The sequence below is a fragment of the Rhea pennata genome, chromosome 2 (assembly GCF_028389875.1).
Source record: "Rhea pennata isolate bPtePen1 chromosome 2, bPtePen1.pri, whole genome shotgun sequence".
NCBI lineage: Eukaryota > Metazoa > Chordata > Aves > Rheiformes > Rheidae > Rhea > Rhea pennata.
Window position 1 is genome coordinate 134292205 of NC_084664.1, and position 27864 is coordinate 134320068.

A 27864-nucleotide genomic window follows, 5' to 3' on the forward strand; every position below is an offset into this window, starting at 1 on the left:
TCTTCAGCCTTTCTTTAACCTGCTTTTTTCTTTTTGGTCAGCTCAGCTCCTATACGGCGAAAAATTCTGAACTAGAAAAAAAATGGCTTTTTTTAATGCACGGAGCATTCACAGAAGCGCATACACTTGCTACCCCGACTCCCACTCTCGTGAAGAGCAACGACGCTCCGTCTGCTCATCCGCTCTCCCCAGGGCCGGGCGAGCCGGGGCGCTCTGCGGCGCAGGAGGCTGCCCCCTCCCGCAGCTCCATCCGTGGCGACGCAGCGATGCAGCAGCGACTGGGAATTTCAGCGTCTTCGCTATAGCGTTCTCCTCACCGCCTGGCTTTTCCCCACTTCTTTGGCTCTTCATTACTTTTGCTTTTGCTGTATCTAAACTGAGTGATGCTAAATAAGATTTAGCGCTCTGAAATTGGAAGTGTTTGCCAGAAGAGTTTTCAGTGATTTTTGGTTTTTCTTTTTTTTTCTTTTTTTTTTTAATTTGTGAAAAGTGACACAGTTGCTGGGTTCGTGCAGAAAGAAACACGCCTACACACACACAGCGGAAGTGAACCTTTTTCTTCCTGCTCCCATACACGGTCAATAAAGAAGCAATTAAATATATGTGTTTAAAACAGGCAAGTATTATTTGAGAAAGTTTTGAATAGTCTCTTGAGCTACAGATTTTCACATATATTTTTTTATTAAATATGTAAAAAGATAAACGCAAGTCAAGTTATTCACATATTCAGACAAAAATCTACTCTACCATGCGACAATTTGTGGATAATGTAAAATGACTGATACATCTGAATAAGACTTTTTGTATCTATTATGCCATTACTTATCTTTTTATAATTAACAATACATATGTTTACATTCCTTTCAGTTTACATTTAATATATAACCAAAGCTTTATGGTGTGCTATTTAGTAAAGATAATTACAAATGCATATTAAAACCATAACGGAATAATGGGTTACTCACAGGGGAAGGGGGGGAGGACAACTCTTTTCCCTTTCAGAGCATCGCTCTCCCCTCAGCGCAGCCAAATTTCTAGTGCCCAAGAGGTAATTTACTGCCCCGGCTCCTCAGTCAGTCACTTCCTCCTTGATGCAAGCAGTGAGAGTGCTACGGCTCTCAGACCAAAAACAGGCAAAAGGGGATTTTCAGGAAACAAAACTCAGTTTCTGTGTGTGTGCTTTGAAGAGAGGAAAGGACAGTGGCACAACAGCCTGGCTCTGCTCCCGCTGGGGAACTGAACAAGTCAACCCACTTACACCTTCAGAAAAACATTTTCTCTTAAAGAGCTCTCCATGCATGCATCTGCTCAAGCATTAGCAGAAGGATGAACCGCAGTAATCACAGACCGCTGCTGCTGAAATAGAGTTTATAGCCTGATCCCAAACTCCTTGCACCATCAGAAATCCCATGTGCATTAAAGGACATTCTGAAGACTAGAAAAAAATAGTAACTGCTCTTCAGTTCAACAGTATTATGAAGAACTACTGTTTATTACAATGACAATTGTAATAAATACATATGTTCTAATAAACAAATACAATGAAAATGACAATTCCCCCATTTATGGTGATTCTTGGAAATAACTTCGGAAAATACACATTTTATAAATCAGATCTTATTGTAACCAATCGAAATTAGAAACGAAAGTGCTGCCCTGCAGGTTACAGTACTTTCACTATGATCAGGCAGAAGTGAGGTCAATGCTGGACGCAGCGCCAGAAAACTTTCAACCCAAAGAATTTAGAAACTCTTCTGCTGAGCAGAGGGAGCAACCAAGAAAATGAAATACCTGTTATAATGTTTAACAGTATTTTATATTTTGTCTGTGGTGCAAGCAACAGCAGTGATCTCATTTAGCTAAGAGCCACTTAGCTGCAGAAGATTTATTAAGAACAGAAAAGTGCATGTGTGTGTGTGTTTGTATTTCAGGAGCGGGAGGAAAGACAGATGTTAATTAAAAGCCTTTTGGAAGTAATATAAGCTGAGCGCTTGCACTTTAGGGTTCCATGAAGATCTAAGATGATTTAGCTGATCAACAGGTTTTTGAATTTTTCAGTGACTGCAGACTGGGACAGGACTTCTGTGTACCTGCTAAATCAGAGTAGCAACTCGGAATTAAGAAATGAAGTGAGAGACCAAGAATACCAAGCATTAAATATTCAGAGAGACTAGAATGTGCAGTTTCAAGATAAAAGTAAGGAATGCTTTATAACACATTAATATGTTTCTGTTTATAAAATACCATAATTTAGAACAGGATAATAGGGACCTTATTATGAAGGACCACTCTTGGTGCAGACATCTCAAGGTTAGACGTAGGTCTGCACGGCACTGGCCTCACCAGGAGAAAGGTCAACCAAGTGCAGAACTGCTTCTGTCCCCTGTCCCCCCCCCCCCGCCATCAGTTGGTCCCTCTCTGACACGTGCCCTGTCTCCAGAAGGACTTCTTGCTACTTCTCCAAGCTTCAGAAGCAGCCTCAACACTCATGAGATGGTCACTAAGCGCTTAGAGAGCGTGGGGTTTTCAGGGCTACTTCTGTTGCTGGCCTACAGGTAAGTTGTGAGCATGCCTAGCACTAACAAGGAAATTTTCCATCTATGCTTGTATGGCCAGGGCAGCAGGGGGAAGATAGCAGAAAGAAATGGTTGGCCTACTTTGTCCTCTTCTAGGGGGCTGAGAAGTCTTACGAGGTCAGAGATGGTGTCCTGCAGCTACAATTTCATCAAGGAGATTTCTCTCCTGAATCAGCCCTGAGCTCTGCGGATGCAGAGCTAAGGCTGGAGGCTGGGACAGAATTCCTCAGGAAGGAAGAAAAGCTGGGAAATGTCTGTTGACTAATCAAGAAACTGGGAGGGTTTAAAAAAAATGTGGATGTCTATCCTCCAGAAATAAGCCAAAAAACATATCATGCAGCTTTCTAACAAGCTTTCTAACACAGGGGTTTAAATCTTTCCTAGTGAAACAGATTTCTGCCTTCCATTTTGTGAAGGCAGGAAAGGAATAAACGTGAGCAACACAAGCATTTTTCCTCCACAACACACCTCATCGTTATGGCTTGAGTATAACTCCCACTGTATCCCTTTATTCCAATTGTTTGACCAAATTTATGCCCCAAGGCAGATGTACTAGAAAACGTCAAAGCACCACAAAGTGAGAGACACAGCTAGTGGTACGGTACTTCTTGCCACACAAAATGCCAATATAAATATGTTAGAACAAGTTACAAGTGTATCACACTTAAGACAAAAAGAAAAAAAATAAATATATATATATATTTTTAAAGAGCAGAACAAATCTCAAGCAGCCAAGTGGTGAAGTTGCAGTGATGTACAGTAGGTGATGTAGCCCTACAACCTCTTGGGAAGATACACTGAAAGACTTCTGCAAATGCATCTTGGCAAAAAATGGGTACAGAATGCAGTGGTTGGCTGGCACTCACTATGGTACATAAATGTTAATGGCAGACTGGGAGTGAACTGATTTCAAGTTTGAGGCCACACACGTTCCATTCTCCAGAAGAAAGTTCTCGCACACAATGAAAATTGTCAGAGACGTTGGGTGAGTCAGTACTCCTCCTGCTGCTGGGGCTGTTCATGGACTTGCTCTTCACCTTCATGCTCTTCTGTGTGGCTCTCCTGCAAGGGAGAAAAGACCCCAAAACATTCTTTAGCAGAAAGCATTCCTCAGGCAACCTAGTCTCACACTTCTCACCATAGCCTAGAGCTTAACTTCTCTCATTTTCATTCTAGTGAGAAAACATCGGTTTTCTCACTAATAATTTTGAAATCATCAACAACTTACTTGGACACTTGTATTTTTTCTCTTCCTGTTCCCTATCTGCACCCAATGTTTCTGTAAGTCCTTTTACACAAAGCCATAATTGTAAAATAACTTAACAGATAGTAAACATATTAAGACAAAGTTAAAACGAAGAACCTTTTTTTAAATCCATCTCAAATGCAATGGAAGTTAAATAAATGTTAACTCCTGAATAACATAATTCAGAACTGCAAATCAGTGAAACTTTCAGCAGCGATTTTGCATAGCTTTTCATTTAATGAGTTTTAAAACTGTAAGTTTGTTTACTGCAATCTCTTGCTGCAGCCTATAAGGGGTGAGTAGTGGTAAATAAATTCAAATGTACATTAGGCTAATCCATGTTGACCTGTTTTTATGAAGTTGTAAATTGTTTATTATTTCTCAAGTATCTTTGGACTTGCACATAAATACAAAATGAGTTGTTACCTCAGAAAAGCAGCATCTGGTAGAATTATAATAAAATATATTTACTTGTTTGTTTTTAATCAGTGCGTATGCAGTAGTGATATTTCCCCAGAGAAAGTGTCAGTTTTTGACATTAAGTGATGATTGCATCAGCAAATGAATATTTTAACTAGCTAGACAGTGAGATGCCCAACAGTTAAATGCTGTATCACAGCATCCTAATGTCATCCCATTTTCAGTCTGTCTAAGGATTTCTGAACCTGTTTGCTGTAGTTTTCACACAATCTTCACTCTAGGTTTATGTCACAAAAAGGACTTCACACTTTTGCTATCAACTGCTTTAAAAATTAAACTCAGCTACACTTTTAAGTCAGATATTCTCTCTCTCCAAAACAATTTACCTATGCTAATATAGACCAGAGTTCAAAGGATGCCAAAATTTTGATGTTTAACATTATCAGGAGAGTACAACAGAAGAGCTGCCGAGCATGAACGTTTTCCTATGAAAAATATTCAGTTCAGCATTCACAGAATTAATTAACAGCTACTGTTAAAAGTCAGATGATCCCTAATGCATACTCCCCTATTACAAATAAATACAATGCATAGTTATTTCCAGAGTTGTGGAAGGTACATTCTGAAGGTACATTCCTGCAGGAAGAAGACTCCCTGACTGAAAGCAACCCTGGACCCACAGAACAGATGCCACTAATTTTAATCAAATTCCAATTTATAGACAAGAGAGCGGGTACCTTGAGTTCGACAGGATATATCAGAGCTCAAGATGACTGATTCTTAGAGCACTACTTTTGTATCCTCATTAAGCATAGCTATATTCGCAGCTTCTCTCTCGGTGGATTTCATTTTTGTGGAGAATGGTTCACTGAAAAGATCCTATAAACTACTGCCTGCCCTGCATTAGTAGCACTCAGCTGGAAGTGACTTGGAAGGAAAACACTCTTCCAAGATGCTGAGCTGCCATTCAGAATGCACTGGCGTGATACTTCTGCAGAACCAGCCTGGCTCCCAACAGTTTTTTTAAAAAAAGGAAAAGCATTTTTGAGACAAAATGAAAACGAAATGGAGGTCTTAACTTTAATTTTCCCAGCATAGTTCAGAGTAGCTTATGCAATAACAAAATATTTTCCGTCTAGCAATAAAATATTCATCTTTCTAAAGGTCAGAAACAGGAGAGTAGGGTTCCTAACATTTGCTGAAACAGCAGAAATGTTCAGCTGTTCATCAAATCCAGAAATAGCGAAATTACAAACGAAAGCAAGCCCTCTATTACTCAGGAGCTATTTTCAGGTAGAAGCCACATAACGCCAGTGAGGGCAATTGCAGCTGGGCACCTCACAGCCCCATGGGGGAACGATGACCGTATCACATCATCTAGTCAAAACGGCTTGTTGGGTAGCAGCTAGAAATCACACCTTCTGCGATGGGCTGCAGGAGTGGAAGACTCGTACAGGACGCGAGCTGCACGGACACCAGCCGACAGCTGCGAGAGCACGCTGATCCAGCGTGACGGGGTGGCAACACCAACGTGCATTTCGCTGCGGGGAGTTACGTCCCCTTAACCCCCACTAGGTAAAGGGCGCGTAACATCGACCCTCCTCCTGCGTTCAGGTGATCTGCTCTGCAATGCACCTGTTCAATGGGCTCTGCATACACGCGTTTATGGGATACACCTATTAAAAAGGCACATTCAGGCAGATTTCGTAGGTCACATACATGCCATCCTTTCATGCATAGGAGGAAAAGCCTCCAGCCATAGGGAGCGGCTTGGGAACCTCCTCTGTGACCGTGAGCAAGAGCAGCAGCTCCTCTCCTGCCAGGCTTGCCTTTGATGGAAATGGTAAATCTTCTGTTGCTACTAAAGAAGTTGCCCGGAGATTTGGACATGTGCTTCTCAGTACGTACAGCTTGTATAAATACTTGAAACAAGAAGGACAAGAGTCACGATGCACAATTACCTTGGGACTGTGGAATCTCTTTGAATATCATCCCCTAATAAGGAAAGCAGTGGAAGGTCTATTTAGAGCATTTATTTCTGGCTCAGATCATAGGACCATGGTCATCTTTGTCTCCCACTATAAGAGCTGCTAGTTTCTGACCCTTCAATCCATCTGCTTCGAACTATTCAGGTGGGACTGCAGACTGAAGCGCTAGACATTAGGAAAACCAGCTGCCATGGGGCACCCTTTCCAGTAGCAGCAGCAGATGTAGTGGCTGCTAGAGCACGACGACACAAACCCCACTGAATTTAGAGCAATTCTCTGGAAACCTGAGCCAAGCAACTGATAGATCAAATAGCAGCAATGCATCCACCTCCCACCTGGACTGGACCAGAACAGTCCACGAAGGAAAGCAAAAGCAGCAACATTTTCCTTTATGCCAAAACCTGTATGGCTCAGGGTGTTATAACTAGACACAGTCTTTTCTGGTTCATCAGTCTGAAAGTCTCCCACTGTAAAACCGAACAGGCTACCACCAAATACTGTACGTACAGGCTGAGGCCTCAGTCCTGCCTTTAGCAGTGACAGCATGAGCACTATGGGCCACTTCCCTTGCTCCCCAGTGTATCCTTTTTTTTAAAATAGTTGTCAACTTTGATCTTTTTGACTAAAATGTGAGGGGATTACAAACGAGCAATTTGTAATTAAAAACTAAAAACAAAGGATTACAGACTAATCAGTCAGACAAACTTTAAATGACATTAGCAAATACAGCATCCCTCTTGCATAAGCAAAGACTGATAATGATGAGGTTTAGCATACCAGGGAAAAGAAAAAGGATCCTTTAAAATCAAGGAACGCAAACTGACATTTGTGCTGTAAATCTCACCTCTCAAATCTAAATAGCCCTTCCCTCACTAAAGAAAAACTCCAATTTTAAAAATTTAGCCTTCATTCAACTAAAAAACAAACAATCAAGCCCACCATACACACAAAAAAGAAAAAACAAGCAAAACTTAGGAAGTGGCATGACTGGAGCTATTTAGTGACTTGGAATTCTAAAAAATAATAATTAAAAAAAAATCCATGATATGAACCTGGTGAAATTCTCTCAAATGCAAAGCCACGATAATTACACTTCTGGAGAACACTTGTAAACAGGCTGTTTGTATGTATTTTGCATCACTGCACACAGAATTCACATGACAGCCTGCAACTCTCATGGGGGATCCATTAGCTACTGGGAGACGTGAGCTGCATCTCTGGACACATCTGTTGTCCAGATTTTTTTTTTTTTAACAAAGATTAAATTAAGTGTAACAAAAAATTAGTTAGAGATAGAGAGATTTGTCCCTCCTGAATAAAAACATTTGGCATGAATAAGTAAGACATGATCTCTATGAAGAATACAATAGATGCCTGTCAAGTTGCAGATAGGGAAGAAGAGTTTGAGAATGCTATCAAAAGGTTATTGGAAATGTGAACTGAAAACAAATTTAAGTCAGTAGAGTGATAGTCAAGTACAAGGCCTTGTTCAGGGATGACTTGTATAGCATGTTGCATCCCCTTTCTGAAGAAAAGCCTCATGGCCACAGTATCACTGATAATTGTAATGAATTTGGTAAATTAAGGTAGTCCTTTTTTCTACTGTGCTCCTGACAAATTGAAACACTCTGGAAGAGATATTTTATACACACACACACACACACATCTCTCAAAGGATAGGTTTACCATGAACTTATTAGCAAGAAACCAGGAATGCTGGAGTTGTTTGTGATTTGGGAATTGGGGTTATTTTCCTTTGGGGGATCAGGAAATCTAAACTGCAGTTACCAAGGGATGAACCTGAAAAATGTTGTGAGATAAGGAAAATTTAACTTGGAGATGAGGGGAAAAAAATTCAGTACAGAGACAGAAAGATACCCAGAACTTAAAGGCAAAGCAGGCCAATGAGAGGACACTGCAAGAAAAAAAATGTAGGCAGGATCTGCTCATGTCCTTCCCATGCAAGGATCTGTGCAAGGATCACAAAAGCTTTTGCTCTCAAATCTACGATCTTGCTTCAGAAAACCACAGTACATCTGAGTTCCAGTGGAGGAGATGTAACCAGGAAAATCAGTTCTCCCACTAAAAGATAGAAACAATTCAGTGGAGAACAGCCTCAGTGAAAAATAAAGTCTGTATTCTTCTCTAGGAGAACAGTTTTCTTCTCCCACTGGAAACAAATTTTAGATAAAAGCATAGTCATCACATGTAGTTCACATACAGGCACTGATGATGCTTTCAACAGGGAAAGGGCTGGAGGGAGGAAGCAGGTAAAATACTGAAATGTGGACTAAAGTAGGACATTTTGTAATGTGTTCTGCCAGTAATGAAAACTGCAGGAAGAAAGCAAGAAATATATTCCTTAGCTGGGAGTCACTTACTATTTAAGCCAACAGTTGTGGTGGGGGTATGGTGAGAAGGGGGATTTCTCTGGCTTCACTTTAGAAATAAATCATTGTTCTTGAATCCAGAAAACACTTTCTTTGACCGCTATACATGTGTAATTCTTTTATTCTGTTACTCACATGTCTGGCAAATTTATTCCATTTGTTTACTCCCATGAAAACAATGATTTCCTTTTCCTCTCTAGCACTCACCCCACGCTACTGGACAAATCCTCTTTTCTCTATCACTTCCAGTGTGAGTGGTGACCCCTGTCAGTGGCAACTTTGTGATCTCACATTTAACTTTCATTTATGCTCTACTGATCTTTTTTAAAAGAGCATATGGGTTAATAATTACTTCAGCGCTACTTCAGACATAAAATTTTAAGTCAGCTGACTACTGTAGAAGCAGCTTTCTGGGAACAAATATAAGAAAGTCTACAATATAACACAGTGTTACTGAAAAATTAAGTTGATGCTTATACACTCTGCAGCCAAAGCTATCATTCACTGGAGACCGAAGGGTCAATCATCAAAACAGGGCATACAGGGATTTAGTTAGAATGAGTAGGAGTTGTTCAGCAAAATCTCTACTGAATAATTATCTCTGAATGTGTCTGAGGAATTTAAGCAGCAACAAAGCAGAAAGCTGCAGAGCGTAAGTGTCTGTAGTGTTATGTCCAAGATGCAATGAGATTCTTGCTTAATCTTGCAGACAAGGTATTTCTGAAATTTTGGTAGTGGAGGATTATTGGGTTTGCACAGTGAAGAATTTTGCCTATAGCAACAAGATAAAAAATGCTAGAGCATTATCTCTGCAGACATAATTATGTTTTGGCAACCTGCACTGTACTTTAACTGCAATACATGGGCTAGAGACGGTTCTTAGCTGTAGACATTAAACAACAACTCTATGAGAATTTCTCCGCTTTTTAATTCTCAACACATTAAAGAATGTGGGTAAAAGCCTTTATGTTGAAAGGCAGCAGAGGAAAAAAATAAAACTAAGGCTCAAGAACATATGAAATCAATTTAAAATTGTGACGTACCCCTCTGCTTTCAGATTAACTTCAGCAAAAGTGCAGCACAAAACCTTTCCAGAAGCAATAAAAACCAATCAGCCTGCTGAATCCATTCCCCAAGCTGAAAAGTCTGATATTTATGAATGCAAACTTCCTTTTTGGGGGAGGGCGTGTGTAAAATCATAGCTGCTGTAGTTTCTCCTAACCTAGATGTAAGACATGACCCAACAAACAACCAATAAATTTGTATGGAATTAAGCTGTTTTGTCTCATTAAAAAGATTATTCTTGAACTTACGTGTTCTTCTGAGGCATAAAGAACTTCCATTAGCCGATGGACAAGGTCATTGTTCTCTCCCCCATGTTCTTGGCAGAGAAGTTCAATATCCCTTAATTTGCCGAAGTAGAAATCCCTTTCCTTCTCCACGCCTTCAAGTGCAAGTTTTAATGAATGTACCTGTGTATAAAAGCAGTGCATGATGCGTAAGTTGTGAGGTGCATCACAGAGAGAACAACTCAGTCTAAATTCATGCATGTCAACCATCATTTTAAATATATTCAAATTTTGTATCTTAAAGTGGATTCCATGCTTTTTGAAGTGCAAGACTGAATGTTATACAATACAGAATACTAAATCAAGCTTCCTCTTTATGTTGCTTAGATATACCTCAACCTTGATTTGAGAGGTTAGCTCTCTTTTATATCAAAACCTCAAGCAGCAGTCCGGGAAACAGGCCTACTTAAGACCTGGCTTTTAACAAAGCTGCCAGAAGTATCACAAAAAGGTAGTAAGTAAAATGTTCTTCACAGAAATTATACTGCTTTACCAGGATTAGTATGGAGTTATTGGGAAACCAACAATATCTACTTGCTTAAAAATATGTAAATTTGATAGAAAAGGGAAACAATCTAGTTAGGAAATTAAAAGGCCCTCTAGTTGCAAGTGCAAGTGTTCCCAGGTTGGTTTTTCATCTCTCTTTCACCTCCCAATTGCTGAACCACTGCAGAGCCGCGTTTTGCAGTTCCTACGCCACTGCTGCACCCAGTGACCACTCTCCACCAGGAACTTTCAGGTCTGACAAACAGCCCTCTGAACTCTCTCAAATTACAGAAATCTTTTCTGATTGTAACTTTGTTCATGAGTCTTCAGGCTGTACTGTTAGTCTCAGTTTCACCACTAGGTTTGCTGCAGTTCACTTACGGGCAACTTAACTATTAAAGAATAGGCTTCGTATAAGCCATGACAGATGTTGCAGGCTGTTTTTTGTTTTGCTTTGTTTTTAAAGAAGTATTCTGTGGGAGTCAAATAGAAAAATGACTTACTTTCAGAGTATAGACTATCAGGATAAAACTGGCTCTCAAATATGGAAGACAGCACCGTAACAACCAACAGAGATCATCACAGATGAGGCTGCCTACAGTAAACTCACTGACCCCAGTCATATCCCTATTACAGCCAAATAAGGACCCACATTTTAAGGCCTGCAGTTATGCAGATGAGTTTTCTGAAGAAAACATGTTAAATAAATTAAATTTTATCGAACTGTGTTTAAGTCAACACAAGTCAGAGTTTTGTGTTGCCAGTTCTACTCGAATGCAAACAAATTTATTCCTTCCACTTAGTAAAAATACCAGAAGACTTCAAGCACTGCTTTGACAGCTTATTAAATCCTGTCATTTCAGTTTTCTGTAACTGCAGAGCTAGTGCTGCCTTTTGCTGCCCCGTGACTGCACCAGCGCAGTGCAGCCACACAGCAGCCCTGGCCTGCTCCCGGGGCAGAAGCCCAGAGCAGCTCGTTCCCACACCGATTGCCTGCCAGCTGCCCGAGTTTGACACCCAGGTCTCCCAGTTTGAACCTACAATGAGTACAGTGACTAGATACCTTCAAGTCAACACTTAATCGTGAAAATAGGAATAGCAAAAAGGAACAAAAGCTTAAAATATTCTCATCTACTGCTATCTACATCCTATTTAACGGCGAGGAAGACCTCACATTTAAGAGCTGTCTTCAGGATCTGCAGCAGCGTATTCCTTGACAGCATCTCCTGCATCTGGATGGAGCAAGAACTTAACTGCTTCCAGATCTCCTGCTCTGTGTATGCTAAAGCTTGCAAAAATAACAAACATCAGCTGAAACATTTGCAACTAATAGTAAGTAGGTAAGAAGACTGAGACTGAGCTATGAAAGTATTCTTCTGTTTCCTTGGTATCACATTCACCCCATTTTCAGAAACGAGAATCACTGAACTATCCATATATGCGCACAGTTAATTAACTACAGTATAGAGTAAATATTGTTATAACCAAATCGTATATGCTTTTCTTAATTATGTATCAGCTACTTGTCTGCTACACATTAATTTCTGTTCCTTCAGTGACAGGTAATTACCACTTCCGCGCACTACTTTTCCGTCTAGTAACCAGGCGAAAGGCTAATCCTGCGCAAGGAAGAGCACGTGCCGCCTCCTGCGCTTCGCTGCTGCCGCAGCAGCTCCCCTCTGCAACCCCGCTCATCTGAGCTCGGGTAGCCGTCTCCTCCCAGCCGCCCCTGGCTCTGATACTACTCCTTGCTAGTCCAGCCACGCTGGAGATCACAGAATGGTTGAGGTTGGAAGGGACCTCTGGATATCATCTAGTCCAACCCCCCTGCTCAAGCAGGGTCACCTAGACAGGGTTGCATCCATGTGGGCTTTGAATATCTCCAGAGAAGGAACAACCACCCCCTTTGCTGAAGCCCGGGCTTGAATCTTTAGATCTTCAGTCTAACTGAATACATTATGACAACACCACCACCTTGGCTGCAGGTTTACAAAAGCTCCCTCAGTGGTAGTAAGCCGTTAACTGCTCCTGGGACCATTCTCCATATGGAAAGGTCCACATCCACGCTGTCAAAAAACATCTACCTTCCAAACCTGTTACCAAAACAGGATGGCTACATCTGACCCGCTTGCTGGGAATGGCCCCTGCTCTGTGTTGTCTCCTAATCTGCACTCAGGAACTCTCTGGGAGAGTGCTAGCTGGCACGGACTGAAAACACAGCAGGGACCGTTTCAACGCTTGAATATTATCGATAATCAAGTTCCAGTGCCCAGGGTCATTCCTCGGAGTTGCTTAATTTACTTGCATAGCCCAGGGCAATAGCTAAGACCATTTTAAGAGAAACTTTAAAATTGTTGGAAGCCATTAAGCTAACAAATATTATGAACAGCTCATGATTATTGCAAACAGCTCATAAAGCAACACTGTAGTAAAATACAGTGTACGGACTGATTTACACGTAAGTTTAAATGTTTCAATCTCCCTTAGTTGCCGTGCATGAAAAGGCTCCAAAATCTTTTACAGCCACATAGGAATATGGTCCCCCAGTGTGTCAGTCCATGTTTTTTACTGGTAATCTAGACAGCAAAAGGGTAAGCCTAGTGCTGCCCCTATCTCCCACTGGAGATAGCTGGTGAGTGGTAAAAAACAGGAAATACTGCTCTTCTAGAGTGTTCAGATGGGAGTCAGAAAAACCTGGCTCCAGAGCTGCCCGAAGCATAGCTTTTTTAGCTCATGTCATATGCCCAGGGTGCCCAAGTAATCATTAGTGGGAAATAAAATACCAAGTACTGCCAGCATTGAAAAAAAGGTCTCCCAGACCCTTCTAGTTAGAAGAGAGCTCTTAAGAACCAGCTATTAAAACAACTTTGCAACTCTCCTTGCAGTTTCTTTTCCATGATGGGGGAACTCTTCAGTTTTCCTCAGGATTACTGGTACATAAAGCTCAAAGTCTTTACAAATAGAACTTGATGCAACTGTATTGGTAGTGAACACAATAGTGACCATTGGTTTGTATTTTAGTAAAGATCAAAAATTGCTACCATTGCTCAGATCCCAACTAATCCTTCCCACTGAAGTGAACACATTGGGACTTTTAAGCACAAATGTCATGATTTTAACTACACTAAGCTGACATCTTCACTCTTACAACGATAAACATCCATTCTTTGCAGAATACTTTAAAACATTTTATTAAAGCAATAATCAAAGACTCATTCACAAAGCTGGGGGGGGCCTGTTGTGGTCTCTGCTGCCCAGAATCATACCCTAAATATGCAACACTTCATGTTTTGGATGTGGCTATTCATCACCAGATTAAGTACATAACAGTACCGAAGAAATTACCAAATTCTTTCTGCCAATCAGCTCATGCTCTGAAACATGATGTTTCCCCTTTCCATTTTTCACCATCCAGGGCAAATACAGGTGTCAAACCTTATTTATAGTACTGGCATTCACACCACCCTGACAGTATAGTCTTGAATTAGATGTAGATAGTATTCATATCTAATGCAGAGCCTTTAAGAGTGACAAAATGGTGTAAAAGTTGCATAGCATAAATGAAAACTAACCCCTTATCTTCTTACTATTGAAGAAAGTTTGAATTCTTATTAATTGTATTGCAGAATATTATTGACATTGGTTTTATAATGCAATTAAGCATTTTCACAAAGGTAAATCACATTTTAAAATCAAAAGGTATATTACCATCTTAATGCCCTCCTTCCAGAAAGCAAAGTGCATTGCCCAATTCATCTGCCAATCTCTAATACCCAAATATTACTAATACTTTGTTTTTCTTCATAAAGATACATTAAAATGATTTATTTCAAATCTGTAATACACAAGAACAAAGACCCTACTGGGATTTTCCTGCCAAATGAAACAAAAGATACCTTTCAAAATCTAATATATGCAACATAATATTCCTTGATTTTTAATTCATATTAAACATGGTGAGGGGACACGAATTCCTCTTGAAACTTTGCAGTTAAGTGTTCAGTTAAAAGTAACTTTAACAAATCTCTTAAACCTCAGCACGATTCAATCACCATTCTCAATATCACCTTTTAAAAATACTGGTACAACACCAGTTGTACCTCTTATATGCTATTTTTTAACAATAAACCACTTCTACTCTTCCCATCTGAGCTATTTCATTCTTTTGTCCCTTCACAACTTTGGAGACTATCATTCAACTGAGCGCAGTATTACATTTCATGCTTTTCTGTGACAACGAATGAATCTAATTTTATGCCCAAAGTAAATGTACCTGTTCACTGAGCTGTATGACTTGAGTTTCCAAATCTTTATCTGATTTGGATGCTGAACTGCTTGGTGCAGCTTTTTTTGCTGAAGATGGGCGAGAAGGTGTTGATCCTGGTTTAGAAGCTGGACTGGACTTAGCAGCACCTGAAAAGTACAGTACGTAAATAATAATCAAGATTTATCCTCATAATAAATGCATTCCTAGTAACCTGATACAGAGATAAAAGTATTCAAATTTACAAAAATGTCATTCTCACTGTTGCTTCAAGTTTACAGCGGAAAAGTCACTGCTGTATCTTAGGAAAAGTAAATTTCCTAGCCGTTTTGCTTTGCGCTTGTTACTGAAAATGAAGAAACTGAATTTAAAAGTCAAAATAAGAGTATAAAGTTCCCTTAGTTGTTAGAAGCTTCAGCATTAAAAAAAAAAAAAAAAAAAAAAGACAATACTCCCCAGCCTAATATTTAATAGACGTATGTATCTTCAAATCCACTGGAGAAAGACAGACTTGAAATAAAGCCAACTCAACTGCCTCAAAGCTTTCCTCATTTTCAAATGTAAACCATCACCAAGACAAGAGCATTAAAATTCAGACAGCGCGAGCAAAATTAAACCCATCAGTGAACTCACAGTTGCCATAGTGACCAAGACATCAGTGTTGATCTGCTTAGGTTTTGTTATTTGTTTTTAATTACTTGCGCTGCCAGTCCAACAGAAGCCAGAGCAACATCTCTTCCAGCAAAAGCGGCAACTAACAGGTGCAAGCAGGAGCTCGCTCACAGGCACGCAAGCAGAGAAGCGTTTCTGTGCGAGGCTGCGTAGCATCTCCACACGACCCTCGCGCAGCGCTGGCTCTGCCCTTCCGCCTCCCCGCGACCCGTCCGACAGCAGCTTCGATTTAGCCCCTCGACGGCCGTACGCACGTGCCCGGCTCGCAGCTTTCCACCCTGCCTCCTCTTCCCACGAGCACTCTGCTCTGACTCCTAATCTTTTCCTCCTCCCTTCCCGTTAGAAGTGAATTTCAGATGCAGCGACCATACTTCTGGTGCAAAAATTCCTTGAGTTCAGAAGAGAGAACGAACCAACCCCCCAGCCCTGTCTCCCACCTACTTTGCGCATTGAGCAGCCACGTGAATCAGAGTTTACCACTGCTTCTTGCAAAGACCAAAATGCAGATGTCTGGATCTGCTGATGGGCTCCATGGCCATCTCCTGTAATCAGTTGCCAGCTCTGAGCTACACTCCTTAAAATAATCTACACTTCTTAAAATAATCATGCAAGATTTTTTTTCTTTTACAAATTGATGACTCCAACCCAGCAACTTCGACTTCTAAATCCTTATAAATTACAGGCACACCAAGTCACCTCTAGCCGGTTTCAGTTAGAGTACACAGACTGGCCAAGCTGGGTAAAATTCAGTGTTGCCTACATGCCTGAAATTATATGTCTTTTAATATCATGCTTAGACCAGCAACAAACATGTAATTTGTGGCAAAACAGTAGAACTGCCAAGATCTTTTGCTGCTATTTCTTTTTTTTGGCAATCTCAAACTTTAGCACCCTGCTTTTATTTCTATATTTTCAGAATATATTTTCACCAACCAAAACTAAAATGTTTAAGAAAAGGATTGTTAAGGCGCTCTCAAAGCCAAGAAAATAACTTTCACTTGTACTGGCAGATAAATAAAAGAGAGCAAAAATATCAAAAGATGCAAGATAACATTCTAGTTATATCCTCAGGTTATTATTTTTTACTGTAGTCTATATCTGCAATAAGCAGTTAGGATCTCGACCGAAAATTAAATGTTGTAAACATGCTAGGGACCTTCAGATGTGAAACCTCACTTGGTGCAAATAGCTTCTCCCTCTGGCTCCCCTACACTTGTACATAAAAGCAGCACTGGACTTTCTCTCTAGGCAACAAGCGGCTCTGCATAAGCACAGGACAAGTTGCTGAGCCTTTAGGGCAGCACCCCTGGCCTAGGAGCTCTTCACCACGTCCTCCGGAGATCACGGTGCAGGACCTGAGCGAGGCACTGAACGTTGCTCGCTCGGATGTTCAACAGCCTTGTGAAGCAAGCTTGTTTTCTGTAGCTTGGGGTACTGATCACCAAAAGCAGAAGCTTTTTGTACATCCCTTTTTAACCTGCAGAGAGTGTAAGGACAGAGCAGGCATGAAAATTTAATCCACAGATATTCTAATTGCAGCTGAGACACCCTCCCAGGGTGTGCTGAGCAAGCTCACATCACCACTGTCTGCGGACAGAGAGAACATGATAGCACCAAACACACTGCAAGATTTTCTGCCCTCCTTTTGAAGCAAAAATCCTTTTGAATCTCTATAGTCAAGTGTTACAAAGCTTTATAAAGTCCCAACAAATCAAAAGAAGTTGACTTTTGCTTCACTGCTCAGGATCAGCTCCTGTTTCAGTAATGCAGTTAAAAGCCAGCTACATAATCTCAGTATTCCAGACACGATCAGTGACAGCTGGCTAGAAATTAATTGCAACATAAAATGCCCAGGGATTTCTAATTTAAAATTCTCTGAATTAAAAACAAAACAAAACAAAACACAAAGGCATAGAAACCTTTACTGCACACGTATTCTAAAACGTCAGTTATAGAATCAGTTCAGAGGTAACTCTCCTAATTTGTATTAGAACCTTAGAATTAAAGGATGCAGGTTGAAAGAATACTTCAGTGCAAAATGCTTGAGACAGTTAGGTATCTAAATGCAGGTGAAAGATTTTGATAGACATAATGACTTTGCTATAAAGCACCACTATGCCTTTGCAGTCAGTTACTGCAAGTGTGCAGTAACTCCTAATTCACTGCTCAGAGATGCTATGTTATCCAAGCAGTTTCATCTCCCTCAATGTAAGATCTTCTATGAAGATATTTATTATCTATCTGCAAAAAATTCAATTCCTAGTGGTGGCGATTATATCTTCAGCAAGACTTTTCAGATATCCCATGTGATCAATGTCACACAAAGAAAAGTAGTGCATTTTTTAGCATGCACAGCAGTGCATGAAGTTCTATTTACATATTTTGAGAAAGGCCAAAATTCTTCATACAAATATCGTATAACAAACACTTTTTACTGAGCACTGAGAGAATCAAATCATAGTCAGTGCCTTAGGTGTTACCCATTACTAACTTCTAGTCAAACTTACTTTTAAGTGTTCAAAACGGGAAGTGCAGAGTCCTCCCTGGGGGAAGAATAACCCTATGTACCAGTACAGGCTGGGAGCTGACCTGCTCGAAGGCAGCTCTGCAGGGAAGGACCTTGGGGTCCTGGTGGACAACAAGCTGACTGTGAGTTAGCAGTGAATAATCACAGCAAAGGTGCTCAACAACCTCCTGGGCTGTTGCCAGCAGGTTGAGAGAGGCGATTCTTCCCGTCTATTCAGCACTGTTGAGCCCACATTCGGAGTGCTGTGTTTAATGCTGAGCTCCCCAGTACAAAAAAAGACACGGGAGCTACTGGAGCAAGTCCAGTAAAGGGTCACAAAGCTGATGAAGGGACTGGAGCATCTGTTATATGAGGAGAGGCTGAGAGAGCTGGGACTGCTTAGCCTGAAGGACAGAAGGCTCAGGGGGATCTTGTCAACATATATAAATGCCTCATGGAGAGGAGTAGAGACAATGGAGCAAAATTCTTGTCAGTGGTGCCCAGGGAGAGTACAAGGGGCAACAGGCACAAACTGACACACAAGCAAATTCTGTCTGAACACAAGAAAACTCCTCTTCACTGTGTGGGTGACCGAGCTCCAGAAAAGGTTGCTCAGAAAGGTTAGATTCTGAATCCTTGGAGACACGCAAAACCCAACTGGTCACAGTACTAGGCAACCTGCTGTAGGCGACCCTGCTTGAGCACAGGGGTTGGACCAGACAATCTCCAGAGGTCTCTTCCAGCCTCAACTAATCTGTGATTCTGTGAAAATTTCCATTACAGCATGCTCTGATTTGAGATCAATACAGGCTCTAATCATATATATATATTTTTTCAAGTATCATAGCTGCTTCAATTAGCACCTCAATAACTTTTTACATCTGCCAAGTTCACACTAGTGGAGATAAGAAAAGCAAGTTAACTTCCAACCTTACTGATTCTATGATTTAGCACTGACTGTTTCCAAAGACAGAATCACAGAGTGGGTAAGGCAGGAAAGGACCTCTGGAGATCATCTAGCCCAACCTCCCTGCTCAAGGAGGGTCTCCTAGAGCATGTTAGACAGGATTGCATCCAGGCAGGCCTTGAAGATCTCCAAAGGAGACTCCACAACCTCTCGGGGCAACCTGCTCCAGGGCTCCGTCACTCTCACAGGGAAGAAATTCCCCCTCACGGTCAGGCAGAACTTCCTGTGCTTCAATTTCTGCCCATTGCCTCTTGTCCCATCACATGGGACAACTGAAAAGAGTTTGTCTCCGTCCCCTTGACACCCTCCCTTCAGGTACTTATACACATTGATAAGATCCCCCCTCAGGCTTCTCTTCTCCAGGCTAAACAGGCCCAGCTCTCGCAGCCGTTCCTCATAGGGCAGGTGCTCCAGCCCTCTGATCATCTTCGTAGCCCTACACTGGACTCTCTCCAGCGGCTCCATGTCTCTCTTGTCCTGGGGAGCCCAGAACTGGACACAGGACCCGAGATGAGGCCTCCCCAGGGCTGAGTAGAGGGGCAGGATCACCTCCCTCCACCTGCTGGCAACACTCTTCCCAATGCAGCCCAGGAGACCATTGGCCTTCTTGGCCACAAGGGCACATTGCTGGCTCATGGTCAACTTGTTGTCCACCAGCATGCCCAGGTCCTTCTCTGCAGAGCTGCTCTCCAGCAGGTCAGCCCCCAGCTTATACTGGTTCCCCAAGATTATTTCTCCCTAGGTGCAGGACCCTGCACTTGCCCTTGTTGAACCTCAGGAGGTTCCTCTCTGCCCAGCTCTCCAGCCTGGCCAGGTCTCTCTGAATGGCAGCACAGCCCTCAGGTGTGTCAGACACTCCTCCCAGCTTGGTATCATCCCCAAACTTGCTGAGGAGGCACTCTGTCCCCTCATCCAGGTCACTGATGAGGAAGTTGAACAAGACTGAACCCAGTACTGAGCCCTGAGGGACACCACTAGCTACAGGCCCCCAGCTAAACTCTGCACCACTGATGATGACCCTCTGAGCTCTGCCTTTCAGCCAGTTCTCAATCCACCTCACTGTCCACTCGTCTAACCCACACTTCCTGATCTTATCTAGGAGGATGTTATGGGAGATAGTGTCAAAAGCCTTGCTGAAGTCAACGTACACAACGTCCACCGCTCTCCCCTCATCTACCCAGCCAGTCATTCTATCATAGAAGGCTCTCGGATCGGTTAAGCAGGATTTGCCCACGGTGAATCCATGCTGACTACTCCTGACCACCTTCTTTTCCTCCATATGTCTGGAGATGACATCCAGCATGAGCTGTTCCATTGCATTTGCTGGGATAGAGGTGAGGTTGACCAGCCTGTAGTCTCCTGGTCCTCCTTCTTGCCCTTTTTGAAGACTGGAGTGACACTGGCTTTCTTCCAGTCCTCAGGCACCTCTCCAGTTCTCCATGACTGTTCAAAGATGATGGAAAGTGGCCTGGCAATAACGTCTACCAGCTCTCTCAGTACCCATGGGTGCATCCCATCAGGGCCCATGCATTTGTGAACGTCAAGTTTGCAAAAATGTTTTTGTTCTTCTATTGAAGCAAGTCAGATGAAACAGTTCTGCGAAGCATTACAGTTTTCTATTTTTGGTGCTCTAGAAACAATTAGTAGTTAGCCCCATCATAATTACATATTTCCTCCACAGTTCAGCCTTATTACTCTTTTTGTTAAAAATAGAGGTTTCACACACAGATCTACAGTTCTGAGATTTAAAACAGTAAAAATGTGGCACTGTAGAAGTTTTGTGTACAAACAAAGCTAAGCTTAGAATTCCAAATCACTTTGTATTACAAATGTGGTCTTATAGACTAGAGACTTATTTACTGCTGGAGGCAAATCTTCCTTGAAGTGTTATGAGTAACTAGCATGCTGTTAAATATTTATGTAAAATTCCATGAAAACATGTGCACAACTGCAGTGTGGAAATGCATGAAGACAGTGTGGAGAGCAATGGAAACCCTGAGCAAGCATCAGACTTGACTGACTCCTCACGACCAGTGCTTCGATGGAATTTGAGAATGATCTGCTGTATATCTTCGGTCAAATTTAAGGACTTTATAAAACCTAACGTATTCCATACAATTCCTGACACATGCCACAAAAGCAAAAACAAAAAGGCAAAGAGCCCCAAGTCAGAAGCTTACACTCTAAAAAGAAATAAAATAGTCCCAAAGGCCACAGAGCTAACGCTTTCTTCACGAGCTAAGCAAAAAGTCTCTCTCCAGTTTAAACAAGTGAGAACAGTAAGTAAATTCATATTTACACATGCTTATTGTCATAACTACTCAGGGATGCAAGAGACTCCTCAGATTTGGGATGCTTAACGGGACAAGTGATGACAAGTGATGCTTAATGGGAACGAGATGACCCTGGACAAAACCCGACTCGACCTCTGGCACTCCAACACGCAGCAGCACAAGTGCTCAGTTATTTTGTGCTCTCCTCAACTCCTCCATGGCAGTCAGATCCCTCTGGCTCGTCAGCTCTCCTGCATCCACTGCTGCTGGTCACAGTGCAGTCTGATGAGCTCTCTCATCATCCCTGCCAGAGAGCTGGCAAAGAAAAGTTTGTATGAATACTTGCAATTGAAGCTTCTTTTACAGATTTCAAGGTGAGAACTCATAATGGAGTCTACTCGTCGCATGAAAAGGTTTCACTGATGGTGCAGCCTCCTGGCTCATCTTTAATGGAAGCAGATTTCAGAGATGGTAGCTAACCATGGCCTTCTCCCTATCGCAAACCAAGACTTTTGCTATTTAAAATAATCAAAATGTTAATGGTGAACATTAATTGTTCCTAAATGATATCTCCGCTTTCTCTTGAAAAAAATATTTAAGCAGGGAAGTACAGCGTATGAAACCTACCTGGCACAGGCCTGACAGAAGAAAACATTTTAAAAACTAAATCCTCTGAAAAAGCTACATTTTATAAAATTCTGCAACTATCTGGCTAGCTGTCAGAAGCAAGCAGTCTCAAAAGGGAAAACAGAAAGAAAACATGCAGAGAGAATCACACTGATATATGAAGTATCATGGAAAGCAAAGTAGACACTCAAACTTAGGTGGAGCTTTCACCACTTTCTCAAACGCTGTCGTCTTTCCAGATGACACTGTCGTCTCTCCCAGACCTTCGGGCCTGCACTGCCGACAGTGCTGCTATCCGCTCTAAATCCCCCGTCTCAACGGGTTTAAAAATTAAACTCTCCCCACGCTGGCAGAGCGAGTGTGCCTATACTAGGCCGGAGACGCTTTCCTCCTCACCTTGCCAGGCCAGCCCCGTCACCGCACGCGCTGCTCCCGCTGCGCGGCGCGGTTCTTCGCTCTCGCGTGAACCGGGCACAAAAGCATTCCCAGTTCGTCACCTCCCAGCTCTCGCTGTCTTCAGCTCTGCCGCACAGCTCCGGAGCAACGTATCACAACGGGCAGATGTTAACGTTGCAAACATCGACTGCTGGCGGTGTTCCCACACGAGGGGGCAGGTTTTGGTGGAAAGCAAAGGAAGAAGTAGTCTTGGAAGGGCTCTCTAGTCTCTAAGACTCTTAACACTAACTGCTAAAGCAAAGGCTGCTTTTCGTTAAGCACATTTATTCCTCGAAATTAATTTAGAGCACATCTGCCACAGTAGGATACACCATGTCTCTAGAAAATCAGGGTTTTCCCTACATAATCGGCTCTTCGATGGCATATGCATTATATATAAAACATTCGTGGACAAACAGTTCATTCTGCCCTGGTTATTTTCCCCGTCACAGAGTGATTATTTTTAGCCCTCATGTGATCCTCCAGTATTTTCCAGCTCTGCTTTAGTCATCCTGCTCTCACAGAATATTTCAAACTAAAAAGTCTAACAGCCTTCAGATCTCAGAACCTCTTACATTTTTAGCTTACTATGTAAATAATTAATTTTATTAGGCTCCATATTTATCCATATAACACTCTGCATCCATACAGAAAACAGTGCTCTGTGTAGATTTGCTCTGATATACAGGAATACTTACATAAGACACTGAGCTACAACCCTGACTACCTGATATTTCAATCTGATCAGATGAAGCTTTCAGTTATTTTCTCCCAGGAGAATCAGAATTGGTGCAAAGAGCAACGCACTGATATTTTAATCCCTTACAATAATTTTGGCTCTACATCTGCAGGTTGTTTACCGCTTAGAGAAAAGCAGAGGTTTTAAGAGAACATCTAAAGGCTCAGAGCTGGCAGATGGCACCGTACGTAAGAGCAGCTGTGGTACTGTTGGCAGGAAGCCTGTAATGGTGGTCCGTGCTGTTGGTACCAATCCTTAGAGGATGAGAACAGATTCACTCCCCTCGCAGGCGCTGCTACCTGGCAATCCTTCGTGCAGAAGACTGTTTCTACAGGGAGCCTTTTATATACGTTATCGAAGTCATGCACCCTCCATACGCCTGTCAGCTTCACAACAAATTGGATCCGTCCCTCAAGGAAGAGGCAAGGCAACATGAGGGTGGCAGAGAAGATTAGTTGCAGGGAACTATTTATGCCTCCATTTTCGAGCTGCATTATCCGTGACCTCCACTGACTCTTCAGACTGATCGCCTTTTGACGGAGTAGGGAAATGCTTGTTGGAATGCCGATTAACCCAAAACCTGGTGCGTTTTCAGTTTTCTCCAAGTTTTTGAGTTCTTTCTGTTTACTTCACTTTTAAAAATGTTTTTAAGACCAAAACCATCACTTGCACAGCTACAGGTAAATACTCACTAATACAGTTACCAGATACCATGGGTCTACGAAGCTTCAGCATCAGCTTAAAACAACCTAAAATAATTCCTCCTCAGGACAGCTACCTTTCGGGGTTAGCTTTCATAGCAGCCTTTAGAGAATTTGCAATTTTTTTTTTAATTGAGAAACTGTTATATCTAGTCTACCTCTGAAAAGACAGCGTTAGAACAGAGTGTTGTAAACTAGTTGCGCATAATTGAAGAGATTAGCACCTCTTAAATCACTCAAAAACAAAGCTCTGGCAAACGGTACTGCAACAGTTATTCTATAGACAATACAAACCATCTGAAAGACATTTCAAATTACTTTAGTAGTAGCTAAATATATTACTCCTCTAAAAATCATATATTTGATCAATTTAGAATATTTAAAGGTCAATAATAAAAAGATACAACGTCATCTAATGTCCATACGCCTGCTTGCTCCTAACATTAAACAGATGACCACATTTAGGTATGTCTCTACCACACTGTTTAAAAACTTTTGGATTAGGTTAAAAGAAGTGCTAGTTTCTTTATCTCACTGTTGCTCTTTTCTGTTTTGTTAATAAACAAGATCACACTAACATTTAAAAACTTCAGCGTTAATGCAAAATAAATCACATAAAAATATCATTTAAAATGGAAAATGTATAAAAAAAGAGGCAAGCTATAGTAACAAACTACTTCTGACGCTGGCAAATGGTGTAAGAGGCTATTACATCAAGCAGCCCACAATGTTTACCGCTTCCACAACAAAGTCAGGGGAAGTAAAGCTGTGCGTAAAACCTCAGCCACTTCACTGAAGACCCAGCAACTTAGAATAACATTACGATGGACACAAAAGCTATAGATAGCAGTTTAAACGATGCCACCCGATGTTGCGCTTATTCATGGGCATGCATTACCTTTTCCCGATTGTGCCACCAGGAAAGATAAAATTCCAGATGGGGTGGGAAATTCTTACACTGCCATAGGAAAATTCACGAGCGCTTATCTTTTGTTGCCTTCTTAGTATAAATGGCTAAACTTGTTTTACTCACACGGCTTGTTCCATTTTAAATCAGCACAGTACTCACATGAGTAACTCACTCAGGACTTAGTTCATTTGTGTAATACAGTAAATTATGGTTCCCATAACAACTATGATGAATATTCCTTCATTTCCAACCACGTGCGCATGCACAAACACGCACAAGGCAGAGGCAGAGATGCCCACCTTTTACGAGCATTTCTCAACTACAGAGGACATGTCCACCACTACAAGGTACTTCCACACCTTTCCAGTTTTCTTCCAAAGCACAGGGGGCACATCAAGGTTAGTAGATGCATACAGCACTCCTCCTAGAGCTCCATCGACAAGCAGCAAACAAGGACTCTCGTCCTTTTAAGGAACTGGACTACACAATGTCACGAGGCAAGATGCAATACACTGATGAAATTAAAACATGCTTCCCCAGAGCCTGAATGAACCTATGAGTGACCGATACTTAACTGAAATAGTCCTGTTCTAAAATGCAATCAGCAATAAAAGTTAGATCTCTTACTTCACCTAGTATTATGTAATATTTACACACTCTCCCATCCCCCAGAACTACAGAAATTAAAACTAGTGTCCTGCCCATCGTAATTCTGAACTATTCTTAAATTAATGAGATGGATACTTTCCCAGAAAAAGCTAACTTCCAAAACCACAGAATCTTACCTAAAAATCTTCACGTGATACCTCAGTTGCCCTATTTCACACATACAAGGACTGAGGATGCATGTAACATAGTCCCTATAGAAGCAGCAACACGATGACATGACATTATCGTATCATTCTTCTCAACTGGCTAATTCCAAACCAATAGCTATCCCATTTCTCTAGCATTGTCACCTCCCCAGTTTTAATGAGGATCCCACAGCGGTGACTATGGTAAAACAGACTGTCTGCACAAGGAATTATAATTACAGTAAAGTCTATATTTAACCGAAGGGTATTTTCCAACGACTCATTTGGACAACAGCATGACACTTGGGTTTTTTGTTTTCAAAGAACGCGCATCATCCAGGAAATTACAAGGCCCTGAAGTTCAAAAATTCAGACAAAAAATGGTGCAAAACAAAGATGTAAAAAAACATTAGAAGCCCAGAGCACTACTGGTTTGTTATTAGATGTTCAACTTGCTGGAAATGTTAATGAGCTGAAGGCAGCTGGCCATGTATGCCACACACTGACAACAGAAATAATGAGAGCAGAATGATGAAATCTGGATGCAATTCCACAGTTTAAACCAGTCTGAAACTGAGCTTGCCTCATACCTGCCCCATCCCTTTTGTGAACACTGGTGCACATTTGAGCCCAGGACAAGACAGTTCACAGAATTAATCCCACTGAAAACTAACCATTATTTCAGGACTGGGTTATCATGAATGAGGGGAGAAGGGAGTTCATGCACTTACATACTTCTGTATGTACAAACCAACATACCCTAGAAGCACCCAACCCCAGCACCACTTGTTCAGAAGTAATTAAAAATTTTGTTGCTCTTCTGTTTAAGTCTGAATTACAAAAACAAGCAAACAACCAATCCCTTCCCCCAGCTCCCAAACAGGTTTTAATTTAGTGACCAATGTTCCCATATTACATAAACACCACAGCCTGGGCATAGTTATTTGTTTCTGCTCCAGAAATAAGCATTGAAAAATTAAGTCAGAGCTATATTGGAGAAAACTGGAGCACTAGTTGCATGTTGCTCACTTACAAGTCTAGTGCACCTGAACAATTAGCATTTTAAAAAAATATCTAAATCGATTCATTATATTGTTTTCTGGATAGCCATTAAGATTTGGAAGCATTCCACCGATCACAAAAAGAAGACCCCTTCCCCAGCCTGTGTTAGCAATTTCCTGCAAGGTTGAAGGTATATGAGAGGAAAAATCCCCATTTAGTAAGTTCTTAAGTACAGATACACACATCACATTCTGCAACAAAAAAATGAAGTGTGTTTGCCTCCATGATCAGAGATTACTAAAATCCACATGATTTATTAGAAGGGTTCAGTATGAGAGACCCTTTGGCTGATGAGGCTAGGCCAAAATAGAATGTGCCATGAAAAGCCAATTTATGCAGTCTCACATGCTAAGTCTATGACAACACAGGAAAAATAGTCACTGAACATAAGGCAAATATTTCTAACTAATGTTTACATAAAAGGGATCACAATTTATAATCATCTTCAGAAACAGAAAAGATATTCTGAGATGCAAAATACCTGCAGTAGGAGAGTTTGCGTGGTGAGACTTTTTGGGCAGGTTGAAGATCTGTTCACCAGGATCTGGTGGGGGAAGAGCATCTTGGCCTTGTCGAGCTTCCACAGGATCATATTCCTTTCCATCATAGTTAGCATCAAAGAACTTCTTAAACCACTGAATGAAATCCAAGTTGTCTTGGAAGCGCCCTTTGACCAGTTTTTCCACTGGAATTACCTGAAAGTTAGAACAAAAAGTTCCAATAATATATTATTGCCAAGGATTTGTTTTTAAAGATAAGAGTTACATATACATATTCCAATATTCATATTTCAATATTTCATATTTCATAGTAGACAAAAGGTCTTCTAACTATATATAGTAATATAGTAATATATATTCCTGTCTTCTTGTTTTCTTCATAAAAGAAAGGAAATTATGCTGGACTAGCAAGTGTGCTTAGTAAGAAATAAAAATGAAAGAAAAGAAAGATCCAGCCCTTGAGGTAGCCATATGATGCATATAAGCCTTTGTAACTGCTCTTCCAGACTTACTCCTTTCTTATTGCAGTGACAACCATGACGAATGAAGCTGCCCTGGGAGTTATGCTATATTCAGCTACCTAGAGATTTCTATTTTTTAATGAAGGTGCTGTAGTTGGGCATCTAAAAGTAAACAGCTCTTCAAAAGGTCCAGATGAAAGTTCTTGTTCTCTATTCTACTGCCTGAACTACGAAAGCTCAGCAACTTTTACCAGACATGTTGAAATTCAAACCAACCTACATTTTAGTAGTATATATTCATACTAACCTTGAGGTTTTAAATTTGTAACTTCTTCCCTTATATATACAGCTATACATAGAATAGTTTGTTGATGTGTAAAGTTGACTAAAATGTCTATGAATTTTTAGCAAAACAGAAGAGAGGCTATGAGGATGTCTTCTTATCAATATCTTGTAAATTTTTCATAGAAATGAAGTCTCTGAAAGGTGACCCTTGCC

General features: G+C 41.2%; 1 protein-coding gene across 3 annotated transcripts in view; it reads right to left on the reverse strand.

The window, feature by feature from the left end:
- Positions 1–602: 602 nt before the first annotated feature.
- Positions 603–27864, reverse strand: part of MAPRE2 (microtubule associated protein RP/EB family member 2) — a 105886-nt gene continuing 78624 nt past the window's right edge. For all 3 annotated transcript variants that reach the window (XM_062570391.1, XM_062570390.1, XM_062570392.1), the window contains 4 exons: positions 26887–27100; positions 14729–14868; positions 9934–10092; positions 603–3638 (listed from right to left, as the gene is read on the reverse strand). In XM_062570391.1, coding sequence (XP_062426375.1) covers positions 3567–3638; positions 9934–10092; positions 14729–14868; positions 26887–27100 — 585 coding nt within the window. In that variant the 3' untranslated portion in view covers positions 603–3566. The remainder of the gene's footprint in view (positions 3639–9933; positions 10093–14728; positions 14869–26886; positions 27101–27864) is intronic.